The 15224-nt window shown below is 33.2% G+C and overlaps 1 protein-coding gene across 9 annotated transcripts; it reads left to right on the top strand.

Moving 5' to 3' along the window:
• The first annotated feature begins 5295 nt into the window (after positions 1-5295).
• Positions 5296-10074, top strand: LOC18442597 (tubby-like protein 4). Of its 9 annotated transcripts, none has more exons than XR_016047553.1 (9): positions 5296-5452; positions 6382-6493; positions 6648-6824; positions 7559-7614; positions 7786-7882; positions 8644-8733; positions 9135-9227; positions 9315-9388; positions 9685-10074. XR_016047553.1 is itself a non-coding variant. In XM_088855833.1 (9 exons), exons 1-9 carry the CDS (start codon positions 5340-5342, stop codon positions 9758-9760), a joined length of 885 nt encoding a protein of 294 aa, XP_088711959.1. In that variant the 5' UTR covers positions 5296-5339; the 3' UTR covers positions 9761-10074. The 9 variants fall into 9 exon arrangements, 5 of the variants coding, with proteins under 5 accessions (XP_088711959.1, XP_088711961.1, XP_088711958.1 ...); XR_016047552.1 differs by having other exon boundaries at positions 5296-5978; XR_016047555.1 differs by having other exon boundaries at positions 5296-5978; positions 7549-7614; positions 9318-9388.
• The last annotated feature ends 5150 nt before the right edge of the window (positions 10075-15224 follow it).

Genomic DNA, 15224 nt, shown 5'->3' with positions numbered 1-15224 from the left:
GAAAAGAGTTTTATATGGTCACAAGCAAGCACCATAGTCTGGTTTGATCGATTTAGTTCATATTTATTATCATTGGGATTTTATTACAACATAGCTGTTCATTTCTATTTGTTTCTCGCACTACTCAAAGCATTATTATCATTCTCATTTATGTTAATGATATTATTGTTACTGGTGATAATTCAGATATTCTAGAATGATCCATTTCCCAACTTGCAAGGGAATTTACAATGAAAGATCTTGAACCTCTTTATTACTTTAATGGTATAGAGGTATCTTATTTTTCAGGTGCAATTTTTCTATCACAAAGCAAATATGCTTGGGATCTTCTTGATCGTGTTCAAATGCTCGGTGCCAAATCTATTTCAACACCAATGGCAATGAATTATAATATTCATGAGATTTCTTATCCATTTCCTAATCCATCACTTTATTGGAGCATTTTTTGTGCACTCCAATACATTACCATAACACGGTCTGACTTTTCCTATCGTGTCAATACAATGTGTCAATTTATGCATGCCCCTACAATTGTACATTTTCAGACAATGAAGGGAATTCTTCGTTATCTCTGTAGTATACAGTCTTGTGATATAAGAATTTTATCTGATATTTACCTTGAGTTATATGCTTTCTCTTATGTTGGTTGGGCTAGGTGTTCAAATACTCGCTGTTTAACCACTAGTTTCTGCACCTATCTTGGTTCCAAGTGCATATCTTGGAGTTCTAAGAAACAATTGACTGTGACTCTTTCAAGTACTGAAGCGGAATATCGATTTATGGCATCCACTGTTGCAGAATTGACATGGCTTTATTTTATTCTTTGGGATATTGGGGTGCCTCTTCCTCAACCGCCAACGCTTTTTTGTAATAATATTAGTGCTCTCTACATGACAGGTAATCACGTTTTTCATGCCGAAACAAAGCACATTGAGTTAGACTGTTATTTTATGCGAGAAAATGTTGTTCTTGGGTTACTTATCACTCGATTTGTTTCCTCCCGCAATCAAGTAGCTGATATCTTCACTAATCCATTGCCTTGAGGTATTTTTCAACATTTTTGCTTCAAACTCGGACTTCAGACGCCTCCTCAGCCGAGTTTGAGGGGGAGTAATAAAAACAAGTTTTGGAAATGCAACCATAGAAATATTACTGTTTCCTAGTTTTGGAAAGGCAGCCATAAAAATATTACTCTTTCTTTTTAAGAGAATCTAAAAAGATAGGAAAGTGTATATTGTATGTAACAATATAGGAAAGTGTTCATTTATATCATTGTATCACTATTATATATACAATAAAAGAACTACCACGATAAATAGTGTGTTATAATTACTTTTTTCAAAAGTTTATTTCTCACTCTAAAATTCTTCATAAATATTATTTAATTTTTGTCATATTTAGAAAATGACCATATTTTCATATTTTACATTTAATGACCTTTTTTTTGGGGGGTTTTCTAGTTTCCTAATACTCAGTGAACTCCAAGTCCAAATTGGGGTCTTTGTTTTTTTGTTTTCCCCTTATCCAGAGGTCGATTCAAAATTTCATGTTCCAAATTGAGTTTTCATTTACCAACCGATTAAGAATTTAGAGTTTCAAATTAGTGGTAATTTGAAAAAAAAAAAAAAAAAAAAGTATAAACCATGAAAATAAAAAAAGAAACTTTTTAAATTATTGCAAAAACCACAAGATATTGGGTGAGCTTTGTATAAGGCTAAGGTGCTAAACAATCATAATAATGTGCATCTTTAAAAAATATTGAAAGATATCATTTTCGTACCGAAAAGTTTTATGATGGCCTGAAAATTTACTTTCATCTCTAATTAAAATATTTAAAGATTCAAAAATAGAGTAGATGAAGTAGATCCTTGGACACTTGAAAATCTTGAAAATTGATGGTTTAGATAATGCATTACAAGATGCAATATATCTAAGACTTGATGTCCCTTTTTTTTTATGTTCAGGTATCTCAAAATCAAGATGATCGGATTTGAGGGCTTTTGGGCATCGAATAATTTTTTTCCAGTGAAGTTTTAGGTGCATCTTAGTTTGAATGTTTAGGATCTCAACGTCTATAAACTTTTTCAGCAAAAACCTATTCCCCTTTAATCAATTACCTTTATAATATTTCCCTTCAATCATTTATCATTTTTTGAACAAACCCTTCAATCATTCATCTAGAATCTATCAAATAAAGTGCCATGAAATTCTGGTCCGATGGATTTTAATAATAAACGAAATGGACAGAAGAGAAGGAGAGAAGCGCTTGGACCAAAAAAAAGTAAAATCAGAAAATGCGACAGCCAAGGTGGGGCTCCATTCGAAAAAAACAAAAGTGAACTCATACTGCATAATATAAACATACATAGATAAAAATAAAATAAAAAATTCCATATAAACCAAAAACTAGGGGTGGCAATGGGCCGGTCGGCTGGCCTGGCCCTAAAAAACTAGTTGCCGGGCCACAAAGTGTTGCCAAAGGGCCGGGCAACCACGGCTTGAGGGTAGTGTCGTGCCCAGCCTGGGCCAACACCGGCCCGACACTTTATTTTTTTGTTTTTTTTTTTGTTTTTCTTTCAATTTTACTTTGCCAAACTTGGCCTTTTGGGCCAGGCTTGACCCAAGGCCTTTTTGGTCCGGTTAAGGCCTGGCTGGACCTATACCGGCCATATTGGGACTGGGGCTTAGCTAGGGCCATGGGTAGCGTGGGCCCGTGGCCACCCCGACTACAAACTCGTATTATGTCAACAGCTCATACCAGGCCCATTATGGCAAGAGGTTTCTACACACGTTGGTTCTTTCTCTCTCGATATAGAGGAGAATTAGCTGGTTGCTTGGACTGGGACCACGACCCAGGGATGCATTACACAATTATGCGCTCTCTCTCTCTCTCTCTCTCTCTTTCTCAACGCGCAGGAAAAATCCGGCGGTTAGAACTTTAACCCCTGGTTAATCGGAACGGGCCAGTTCTGATTTTGGTTTAGGCCGATTTTAGTTACCCGGCCGGAATATTTTAAAATTTTTTAAAAATAATTATATAAAATCTCAAAAAATAAGGAATTTTGTTTATAATTTATTTTTTATTGTTTTTCATCATTTTAACAAAGAGTGGAAATTTTTTTTTATCATTAATAATTATCTTTACTTTTTCTTCTTTTTTTAAAAATTTCAAAAATACTTCTAGGTAAAAACTGATTATTTAAAATCCATGTTTTTCACTAATTTTCACTTCATTTGGATGTGTTTTTTTTAATTATGTTCTAAATATATTTTTTATATTTTTGTGTTTTTAAAACTTTTTTGATTGTGCAGGACTTGCTCGATTAGGCCTGTTGAACCAGCCGGTTCACTAATAAGACCAGTTAAACCGCTTCCGGCCCCAAGTTCGGTTAACTGTTCGATTTTTCTTAGCACATCTTTCTCGATCTGAAAATTCTTGTCTATATGTGCTTGCTCTCTCTGAAATTCTTATCTGTACTCTTACTCACTGGAACAGTGTTTTTGGATGGTATGCATGCATGTGGGCTCCTTGTTAACGGTGAGAACCTATCATTCCCGAGGCCAGGTGAAGAACTAGGGCCACACAAAACTCGCCTGCTTACTCCATGGACCCAATTACGTCCAAAAAAAAAAAAAAAATACAAAAAAAGTTAAATTGATTAAAAAAAGGACATGGTTTCTATGCGACTAGCCCACATACGGTAGAAATACGGGCGTGACAATAAATATATTTTTTAAATATAATTTGATCTTAATTTTTAAATTATATATAAACTTTACCATGAAGATCATGAATATGAAAAAAAAGAAAAATTAAAAACTAGAAATAATTATTATATTAAAAAAATATTTGAACCGTTATCTACAATTGTTTTAGTTGGACCACCTATTTGCATCCATATGTAAGATGGATGCTTTATATCTCTGGACCATATATTGTATAAATACGGTCTAGCCCGCATGAAATAATTTTCCTTAAAAAAAGTATAAAAAAGGTCGATTACGGTAGATTTTTTTAATTTTTCCAAAATGCACCTCGCTCGAATACTATCCCCAGACTGGTTTTAATTTAATTCTTTTTTTATAAGTTTTTTTGTTGTGTCCTATATTTTAGGACAATTGGTGGCCAGTTTGAGCTCGCCATACTCGAACTGCCCACATTGTGGTCTAACATCATATCACAGACGATTCGATGTCTACCCAGATTGTAGTGTTACATCACATTATCCTCCAACTGCCTATAATACGGTCAAACACCACAATGGGTGGTCTTGGGATGGGGACCTCAAACTACTAGCTAGATTGCACCTATGTAAGTAGTTGGATCTCCATTCTCATGCTATCTATAATGTGGTATAACACAGCCATAGTTTGGGCGGTCCAAGAATGGAGATCTCGGACTGGTTGTCAACTGTCCTAAAATATGTAATATAATGAAAAAAACTAAAAGAAAAACTTAAAATCAATATGAAGATGGTATCCTCGAATCGATAGATATTTTTAAACAAATTTAAATAGTCTAATATAACAGACATCCGGTGTAATTTAAAGTCAACTCTTTTTGCGTTTTGCCTTGTTCTTTTTTTTGTGCGTAGATGTAATTGACTCTCGTCCGTGCTCACCTCTCTCTCTCAAACTCCCAATTAGTGCATGGGATAATTTCTGTACTCTCTCGACATATGCTTCAACCGTCTCTCTCCTCGAGAAGATCCATGGTGCGTATAAATCATAAGAAAAGCATATGATGAGATCATTTATCTTTAGTACAAGGTGGTCACATTAATTTTGACCATAATATGAAATTAGGTGGCTGTAATTCTTTCATTGATCAATCTCAAATTTCTAAAAGAAATTTTTTCAAACTTTATGACACACCCAAACTATCAAATTTCACATGAGATAGTTGTAAGTAATTATAACTACCATATATCAAAAATAAATGTTCTCATTGCATACAATCCCCATACCATATCGTCTAGAATTTTTGGAAAAAGTTTATATACAGATGCAACCTTATAACATAGAACTACATATGCACTTAAAAAATCCATCGGAAAAGGTAGTTTTTTAATTAATCATATCGACATCGAGATGTATGACCACGGAAAATAAAAAGATTTTAAGTCTAAAAAATAGTGTATTTCACAACACATTATTTACACAGTCTATTTTCAAGATTTTCATATGTTTATAGATCTACTTAATTTTAACTATTTTTAAAATTTAAAATTTTATAATTAAATATAAAAATAAAATTTAAAATAATATTAATAACATTTTACATCAAAATTATATAACATGATAAAATTTGAAGCTCCACAATACCTCAACAGCTACGAATGCATCCGTATGCCAACTGCACCCCTCTGTCCGCATTGCCCATTCAGGGGGAGTGTAAGTACAAAGACAACACACTCTCTGTCCCGTCCCTCCTCTCTGTAAAACCCCTTCAGTAAGTGCAAGTACTCTCTCTCTCTAACCCCTTTAGTACGTCTCTCTTCTCTTCTCTTCTCTTCTCTCTCCTAAATGAAACACCCACCTCATAATAAAGTAACAAGTCTAGGATTCTATCTCTCTGTCTATAGTACCAAATCCTGCGGGAACAAGGTATCGATCTAAACACTAAACTCGTCTGCACAAATGTGGGGTTTCCAAAACAAGGCTCATTTCTTGAACACTGGTTTGCGTTCCTATAGATCATTATATCTCAATCCACTCAGTGAGCTCAATCATGGGGATAGCAGTGAGTTGGATAGCAGTGAGGAACTCAGGATGGAGTTGCGGAAGGACACTGTTATGTCTTCAAAGGAGGAGCGATTGAAGGATAGTAAATCAGAAGAGAGAGGAAAGAGGCCTAAGTTGCAGAGTCATGGCGCTTGCAGCGATAGAAAAATGGGTCTTGAACCCTGTAGAGAGAGAAAGGAGAGTGATTCAAGAATTGGGTTTTCTAAGACTCCAATGATTCATAAAGAATCAAGGTCTGTGTGGGACTGCAATGGTGTAGCAGCCCCTGATACTTCCTCCACCCTACCTAACATCTCTCTCTCTCTCTCTCTCTCTCTCTCTCTCTCTCTCTCTCTCTAATACTTCATATTGGTGCATTTTTTAGAGGGAGCAAAATCCCCTTTGCATAAAAATGACCCATAATTTCATTCAATATCTTTCAAGAACTAGTGTCAACAGTTGTGGAGTTTATTGCTTCTATTTTCCAGTGAAAATTGATACTTTTTCATGTTCCCATATGGAACTTCAAGTGATGCCATTTTTCTCAGAGAAGCTTTTAAGCTTCATCTGAAATTTAACCACAGATTAATAGTAACCAAACCAATTTATGATCAAGTTTTAAACATATTTCATATTTTGATTCGTATATGTTCACAGAGCCCTGCTTCACCATCCTCTTCCGAGGGATATTGAATGTTGCACTTGTTATATAGTTCAAGAGAGATCACAAAGGCTTCAAGGAGCTTCTCTGTACTCTCTTTACACTGATGTAAGCTTCAATTTCAACCCAGTTCTTTGATGCCAGTTAATTTACAGACACATACAATTAGCAGTTTCTCTTTCTCAAAGCCAATTATTAGAGGCCCTCTCTCTCTATATGAAAATTCAAATGTGTTGTAACAGACTAATGGTGGACATTGTAGGAGGGCAGAGGGCGAGAGAACCGAAAACTGGCAATTGCGAAGCACCAAAGGAAAAATGGAAGATCCCACTTCATTTTAGCCCAAAACTTGGAGGCCCTCAAGTCTACATCCAGTGAAGGTTTCCATGGAACTGTGACTGCTAATCTCATGGGCACTCAATATCATATTTGGGACCAGGTGATAACTCAGTGCTCAGGAATTCAATCTATTATGTGAATTTGCTGCCTCTATAAGATACCCATCTTTTTTTTCTTTTCTTTTCCAATAAGTTCCAATAATAAAACATGATTGGCATAAGAAAAAACTCAAGATTACTAAATAGAAAAACAATGTCACTGATAAGAAGGTGCATGGATTTTTTTACTAAGACACAGTGTTCGCAAACTCGGCCGGTCAAACCGGCCTATTCAGTTTTCATGTTCTGGCCGGGTATTTTAAACAAAATTTAAAAAAAAAATACAAAATACCAAAAAAATCAGGTATTTGTTTGTAATATGTTTTTGAATTTTTTTATCATTTTGGCAAATATTGAAAAGTATTTTGGCCATGAATACTTATTTTTACATTTTTTTCCATCTTTTTTTAAAAAAAATAAAAAATACCCCAGGGCACAATTCGATTTTTTAAATATTTTTTTTCACTACTTTTCAACTTCATTTGGATGTTCTTTATTTAATCATGCTTTAAATATACTTGTCATATTTTTTTGTATTGTTTTCAGTTTTTTTAACACTTTTTGGACCTGTCAAGACTCAAGACCTGCACAGTTAGGCCGGTTGAACAGGCCAGTTTACTGCTTATTTGGACCTAGCTCTTGGCCAGTTCAATTGTTTGATTTGAAAACAATAGTTTTGCATTTATAACTATGTTTGATATCTGCTTAATTGTTTGATTTTGTTAGCTTCTTGCAGGAAACATGCCCACATTTGCAAAGAGAAGATTCGAAGAAGCTTCTCGCTATCGTCATGTAAATTCGAAGACTCTCTCTGCTGCATAATAATGCATCAATATGTTTGAACAGTTAGACTTGAAACTAAGATGAAAAATGCGTTTTTCATTCTAAATAATAGGGAGATAAAAGACAACTTGAAATATAATGTAGAACTCAGTGAAGTTAATGTATCTTTGTGATGTTCAGGTTCAGGCCCACCATAGCCACTCTGACTGGGAGTTTTAGAAGGATGCGAGCTTACATCCCGAAGCATCAGATGCTGCACTCGAGGAACCCTTCTCAGGTGATTTGGATGTTCAAAGAAGTCAGATTTTGGTTGTTTAATTGCAGGTTTAGAGTTTATGATGGACCAAAACATCAGTTTTTGTGATTAGCATATGCCTTAGAGGATTTGACATAGACGTCGACACACCTTGTAAATATATCTGCATAACAAAGTAGGATTTCTGTCAATGGAAAGCTTTCAATGTGACCCCATCGCCATATACATTACATGTGACCCTACTTCTCAGCCGTTTGGTCTCAATGGATGGCTAGAATTCCCCATGTCACAATGTCACGGCAAATACTCTTTGTTTTTATTTTTTATATATAGTGAAAATAAATGACCAAAATGGCTCGAATGTTTTAAGCGTATTTTGATAATTTTTCATCAAAGGAAATACTTTTTTATTATTTTATCATGTGCAACCTTCAAAATGTATGCATGCCCCAAATTTTGCTGAAAAATAACTTATAGAATAAAAATTTAAAATAAAAGACTGAGTAGTGGGATTAAGATCCAATGCTCTGGAGCCAAATTTTGACATTGACTCAAGCCAGGGCCCAGCCTACTTAGATCTGAGGGCTGAGAGCAGGGGTTACATGTACTTTATATGTGGGTGAGATCACATGTAAAGCTTTGTCTTCTGTCAAAACCAATGGCGTATTGCAAAGCTATGATAGCCCTCTCTCTCTCACACACACGTAAAATGCACACACACTTCCTACATTCTTATTTGTCACTCCCGAGTTGTTTCAGACATCAATTGCATATGGCTGCAGATGCAGAATTCAAAGGGCTTGCCGAAGGACTGGAAGGAGGACATGCATAAAGTGCACCAGTTGTTTTCTAAATCCCCCAGTTACAATAAAGTAGGTTGTTTCTTTCTTAAAGTTACTGTTTCATCCTTCTAGTTCAAATTGGCCAAATGAAATAAGCTTTTAAGGCCTCTTCTGAATGCTACACTACCATTTTGTTTCTGGATGAAAACTGGAAATACCAGTTTCTTCCAATTCAGAAATCTAGGGCACTAGATCAAGCACCTACTAGATGTCGACGAAAACCCTTGTTAGCATCCAAATTCGGAGTAACTTCACAGTTTTATGTTCTTAGACACAGCTGCTCCATAGTGAAATATGTTTATCAGTACGAATATGTTTGGATGGTATCGTCTAGAAGTTCCATATTTGCCTAGCCTGTTAAAATGAAGATACCTGTGTTCTCTTTTCCACTGTCAAATTTTTGTTTAAGCATTACATTATTTCTCATCCAGAACTCGAAGTGTTATGAGCTCGACTTCAGGGAAAGAAGCAGATCAGATATTCAGATTCAAGCATCAGCAAAGAATTTCCAACTTGTAATGCAGGTAACCTAATTGAGCAAATTGGCAATGCTTTGCGGTGGCTCGCTCTCTCTCTCACACATGGAAACTCTGTTTCATTTTATGTGGAAGTAGGGTGAGAATGGAAGGAAATGTGTTCTTCTCCTTGGGAAGATAGGCAAGTCCAAATATGTGATGGACTACAGGTGAGCATAGTTCATGGATTTGGAAGTGCTCAGTTATTGTGTTCATGTTAATTCTTGCAATGTTTTCTTACCCTTTTCAAGGGGCTAGCCATCTCATTTACCCCTACGATTGGGGTTTTTTCAATAGCCGACCTCACTTAATTGAGAAATGAGGTTTTCTTAATAGCCGACCTCACTTAATTGAGAAAAGGTTTCGATGATGATGATGATTGGGGTTCTCTCAATAGCCTACTTCAATTAATTGGAAAAAAAGCTTTGACGATGATGATGATGATCGGGGTTTTCTCAATGTGCAGATTTCCTTTGAGTGGTTACCAGGCCTTATCCATATGCTTGGCCTCCATTGATTCAAAGTTGTGTTGCTCCCTCTAATCTCAGTGAACATTAAAGGGGGAGTACTCATTTTCTCGCTCTACATATAATAAGAGAAAACCGACTTCCAGCTATTACAACTTCGATGGAAAAGGTGCTTAATACACTAAAACTTTCGAAAATTTGATTACCACATTCTGTTATGTAGTCTTATTTTAGAAGAGCCTGCCATTTAAATTAGTAGTTATCTTCTTGAGTTGTTTGTATTCATATTCTATATTAGCTAAGCCAAAGTTATAGTGTCCTTGATGCATTTTAAACAAGGTCTTGAAATACTTGACAGTGGTAATTTATAAATTATATATTAGGCTTTACTTTTTGTGAGAGAGGTGCGTATTATTGAAGCTGGGTTAGGCAAAAACTTTTTTTTTTTCAATTAATTTTTGAATTAGGTAGAATAAGATTTTGAGTCGAGACAAGATCATAGATTTGAAGCTTCTATAGCCACCAGGGTTTTAAAAATTGCTGATCCGGATCTAGATCAGCAAACCCAGATCAAGAGTAGTTAAAAGCATGGTGGTTCTTTTAATACATAAAGAATTAGTTGGTTTTAGAAAGAACCATATTTGTTTAATACATCAAGAATTGGCTGGTTCGAGAAGAACCGTCAAGTCTTTGATAGATTAATACATCAAGAATTGGTTAGTTCTAAAAAGAACCATCTAGTCTTTGACGGATCCGACTAGTTTTATCAAGAAAATAATTGGCTAGTTCTAGCAATAAAGTAGTTGGGTTTCCACTTTTTTTTAAAAAAATTCAAATTATTTCTTTTAATTTCACAAAAGGCAAACCACTCCACCTTTTATTTGGCAACCTCTTCCTCGTCAGTTTATGGATGAATTTTTCTTAGTTTTTAATGGGGAAAAATAACTCTCAAGAATAGACTTCATATGCAACTTACCTCAAACCAAACTTTTTTTCTCACGTTTTACTTAAAATTTAACTTTTCTAACAAATACCTTCTAAGGCTTAAAAAAGGAAAAATGAAGACCAAAGCAAATACCCTCTAAGGTTTAAAAAAGGTAAAATGAAGATCAAAATACCCTCTGGAAAGCATAAGGTCCGACACAAATTGGGGGCAGTCCGGCACTTTGCTTCTGGAAAGCATGCGGTCTGCTACAAATTGGGTAGTCCAGCACCTTGCTTTTGAAAAACATGAGATCCGGCACTTCAGGCATGCAATTCAACACAAAATGAAAATGGAGGCGGTCAAGCATTATAGGCATTTTTATCAAAAAAAAAAATTGACTATTTTAATTTGGACAGATATTTTGCTTGAAAAGTTTAATTTGGGGTAAAAATTTCTAAAAATAAACTGTATTGAGTTGTCTAGAAAGAGTCTCATTTTGTTTTTTTTTTGGGCTTTTTTTTGTTGTTGTAATTTTCCCCTTTTAATAAAGCTTGGGTTCCCACCTGGCCATACATGTGAGTGCCTTACCATACCTCAACGCTTTCAAATGGCAAAACACCCTTTTCAAAGTTGCTTGGGCTCTGTCGTCCATCCCATGTCTTCGATGTAGGACTAACCTTTTACCTTTCCAAAGCTCTCTCTCTCCAAATGTTTTATGAAACCACATGATACTTTTTTTAAAAAAGTATATAAGGATATTATTTACTTTTAGTATTTTAGTACGAGAAGATCACAATTTCTCATCCATTAGATTTTGAATTGGCCGACAGACTCAAAGTTAAGAAAAAAGCAATTCCTCAAATTTCATAACAAACCCAAGGCGTTCAGTTTTATAACTAGTTTATTAGGAGTATTCGTGATGTCTTTTTAACAAATATAAATAGTCTCATACTATACAATCCCTAATTTTAAAACCAGCCTTGGACCTATGCAATGTATGAAAAGAAGAAAATTTATAGTGTATTAGAGTAGATATATCAATGATATCATTTGACAATAAGCTCTATTAAAAATAGGGAAATTATCATTAATATATTTTAATTTTAAGAAAATCACAAAAAAACTTTCAATTTCTCAAAACTTCGTCCACACCTTTTTTCTCAATTTTTTGAGATTTTTTGGACGAAAATACCATTTATCATAGTCTTTCTACCGTAATACATTTTGAATGTGTGAAGATACATTACGGTACTTCAAGTACCGTAATGAACATTACAATAATTTAAATACCGTAAAGAACATTATGGTACTTTAATTACCGTAATACATAAACATATTATTCATGACAATCTTAGTACCGTAATGGTTTGAAAAACTTCAAACTGAAACTAATGTCAGGCATTCTTAGTACCGTAATGCTTTGAAAAACTTCAAACTGAAGTTAATAGTCTTTATACCGTAATACATTTTGAATGCGTGAAGATACATTACGTTACTTCGAGTACTGTAATGAACATTACAGTACTTAGAGTACCGTAATGAACATTACGGTAATTTAAATACCGTAAAGAACATTGTGGTACTTTAATTACCGTAATACATAAATATATTATTCACGGCATTCTTAGTACCATAATGTTTTGAAAAACTTCAAACTGAAGCTAATATCAGCGCTACCTCTCTCCTCCCGCGCTCTGTGAAATCAAAACCAAGGGACACATTTTTTTCACAAAATCTCAAAAATTTATCTCTAATAATTCATTTTCGAATAAATACAAAGCAAAATTGGAACAAATTCGAGCTTTTTTTTTTTTTTTTTTCTTAATGTGTATACCATATACAGATTACCCATCACCATGTGGGTATTTTGCAGAGAAAAAAATGGTTCAACAAATTCCTAGAGAGAGAAAGAGACTCTGGTCTCCTACGCGATTTTTATTAGGTTTCCATAATCTTAAAGACCAATTGTTGGTATCTAGGTTTTTATCAATGTTACATGGTGGTACCTCGCCTTTAACAGGATGATCAGCCCCTTCCTGACCCAGAGAATCAAGAGCAAATTTGTCTTTACTTGCCCACCAGAGTCTCTTTCTCTCTCTAGGAATTTGTAGAACCATTTTTTTTCTCTGCAAAATACCCACATGGTGGTGGGTAATCTGCATATGGTATATATATTAAGAAAAAAAAAAAAAGCTTGAATTTGTTCCAATTTTACTAAATATTTATTCAAAAATAAAATATTAGAGATAAATTTTTGGGATTTTATGAAAAAAAATGTGTCCCTTAAAAAAGGGTAACCCTGATACTAACTTCGATTTGAAGCTTTTCAAAGCAGTACGTTACTAAGAATGCCGTGAATAATATATTTATGTATTACGGTACCATAATATTCTTTACGGTATTTAAATTACCGTAATGTATCTTCACACATTCAAAATGTATTACAGTAAAAAGACTACCGTAAAAAGTATTTTCATTCAAAAAATCTCAAAAATTGAAAAAAAAAGGGTCTGAGAAGTTAGAGGATTTTTTTACGATTTTCTTAAAATTAAAGTATATTAACTATAATTTCCCTTAAAATTATAAGTTCAAAATTTTCTAGAAATATTTTTTTAATAGATTTATTTGCTTGTGAATTAATTCATTGAAAGAACTAAATAATTTTAGGCTTCAGAAGAAAATTCACAACAAACTAAATAAACATTGAAATGAAACTGCTTTTGGTAAATATTGATAAGTTTATGAACGTGTGTTGCATTGTTCCCCCGAAAGTATATATATCATATAATTCCTCCCTTGGGTAAAATAGTTAAAGTCTATGTTAGAGAAACGTCTTTAAGGTACCCAAACATGAGTAACATTTTAATTTGGAAAAGGTTTCTATACTTCCTTTTTACATGATAGAAGATGTGTGCATCCCCTACCATCTAGCCATCCAATTTTGATCAAAAGAGTCACTCTTCGTTTGATCTTAAATCCGACGTCCCAAGTATTTTATTTTATTTTATTATACAAATTATATGGATATGAAATTTGGCACGTGCCATCTTTTTATTGGGGCGCACCTATAAAAAATATTAAAAATAATTTTTTAATAAATATCATGACCAAAATACACCTTGAATGCTCATTTTATTTTATTGAAAATATTTTTTTTATATTTTTTGCTAGTGCGAGTTTAACAAAAGATTGGACATACAAAATTTGGCGTCAAAATAATTTATATAAAAAACATTAGAAATAAAATAATACAAACACATGACATTGATTGGGGCAATCTTAACCCTCCATTCAGAATGGATGGTTGGATAAAAGAAAGTATATAAGTTTTATGCCATAAGGGAAACATAAAAAGCTTGCCTTTTTAATTTAAAGGTGTTTTAAGTAATTAATTAGGAGTAAAGTCAAAAAGTGCAGTTGGCATGCATCCGTCGTAAAGATAAAGTACACCTTCAAATTTTATCATAGTATATAATTTTGATGTAAAATGTTCTTATGATTATCTCTAAATCTATTTTTATATCTAATTATAAAATTTAAAATTTCAAACATGGTTAAAAATAGATATGAAATTTTAAATTTCAAAAATGGTTAAAAATCAAGTAGATATGAAAATCTTGAAAATGAACGGTGTATAGATAATATGTTGTAAAATACACTATTTTTCAAACTTAAAATCTTTTTATTTTTCATAATCATACATCTCGATGTCGAGATGATCAATCAAGAATTTTAACATTAAAACTACCTTTTTTTCAATGGATTTTTGAAAAGCAACTATAGTTCTACCTTATAAAGTAACATCCTTATATAAATTTTTTGCAAAGTAAAAATTCTTGATAAAAGACGAAAACATATATTAATGATAGGAAATTATCAGATCACCTACATGAATTGTCACATCACTCAATTCTCACATCACTCACATAAAACAATGAGCGCCTCTTAACCATCGGTAAAATATCATTAATTTCATATAAAAATATATATCTTATCTTGCCTCTCCAAATGACAAAAAATTGCCTTACTCCAAAAAAACAAATTATTACAAAACAAAAAGCAATAAGTATCTAAAAATATTGAGTATTTTAAATAATTAATTAAAAATAAAATAAAAACTCTTGATAAAAAAAAAACACATTTATTAACTACAGTAAATGATCATATCACCTACATGAATTGCCACATCACTTACATGAAACAATTTGCCTCTTTAACCATTGGTAAAATATCATTAATTTCATATAGAAACATCTATCTTACCAACAAAAAATGACCTTACTAAAATAAAAAAGGCATTAAAAGGCAAAGAGCATCCAAAAATGTTTGAGTATATTAATGAAATATTCATATATATGAATAACCTAACCTATAAGTTTATTTGGGAATTTTTATTTTTTTAAAAAAAATTTAAGATCCAAATAGCACTAAATGACCATTATAAAAGAAACTTTGTTTGCTAGGTGTGCTAAATACCCATCAATTTGCTATGTACAAAAATCATGAATAATTAGAAATTGTTGTGCATTGAATTCTGAAGAACATTTGCATAAATAAAGATGAATTTGAGAGAGAGCGATAAAGATTTTTTAAAGAAAGATTAAAAATATTTGC

Source organism: Amborella trichopoda, chromosome 13 (assembly GCF_054954075.1).
Source record: "Amborella trichopoda isolate Santa Cruz 75 chromosome 13, AtrichopodaSantaCruz75HAP2 v2.0, whole genome shotgun sequence".
NCBI classification, from domain to species: Eukaryota; Viridiplantae; Streptophyta; class Magnoliopsida; order Amborellales; family Amborellaceae; genus Amborella; species Amborella trichopoda.
The sequence above is the reverse complement of the archived record's forward strand: the minus strand, read 5'-3'. Positions and strand labels throughout refer to the sequence as shown.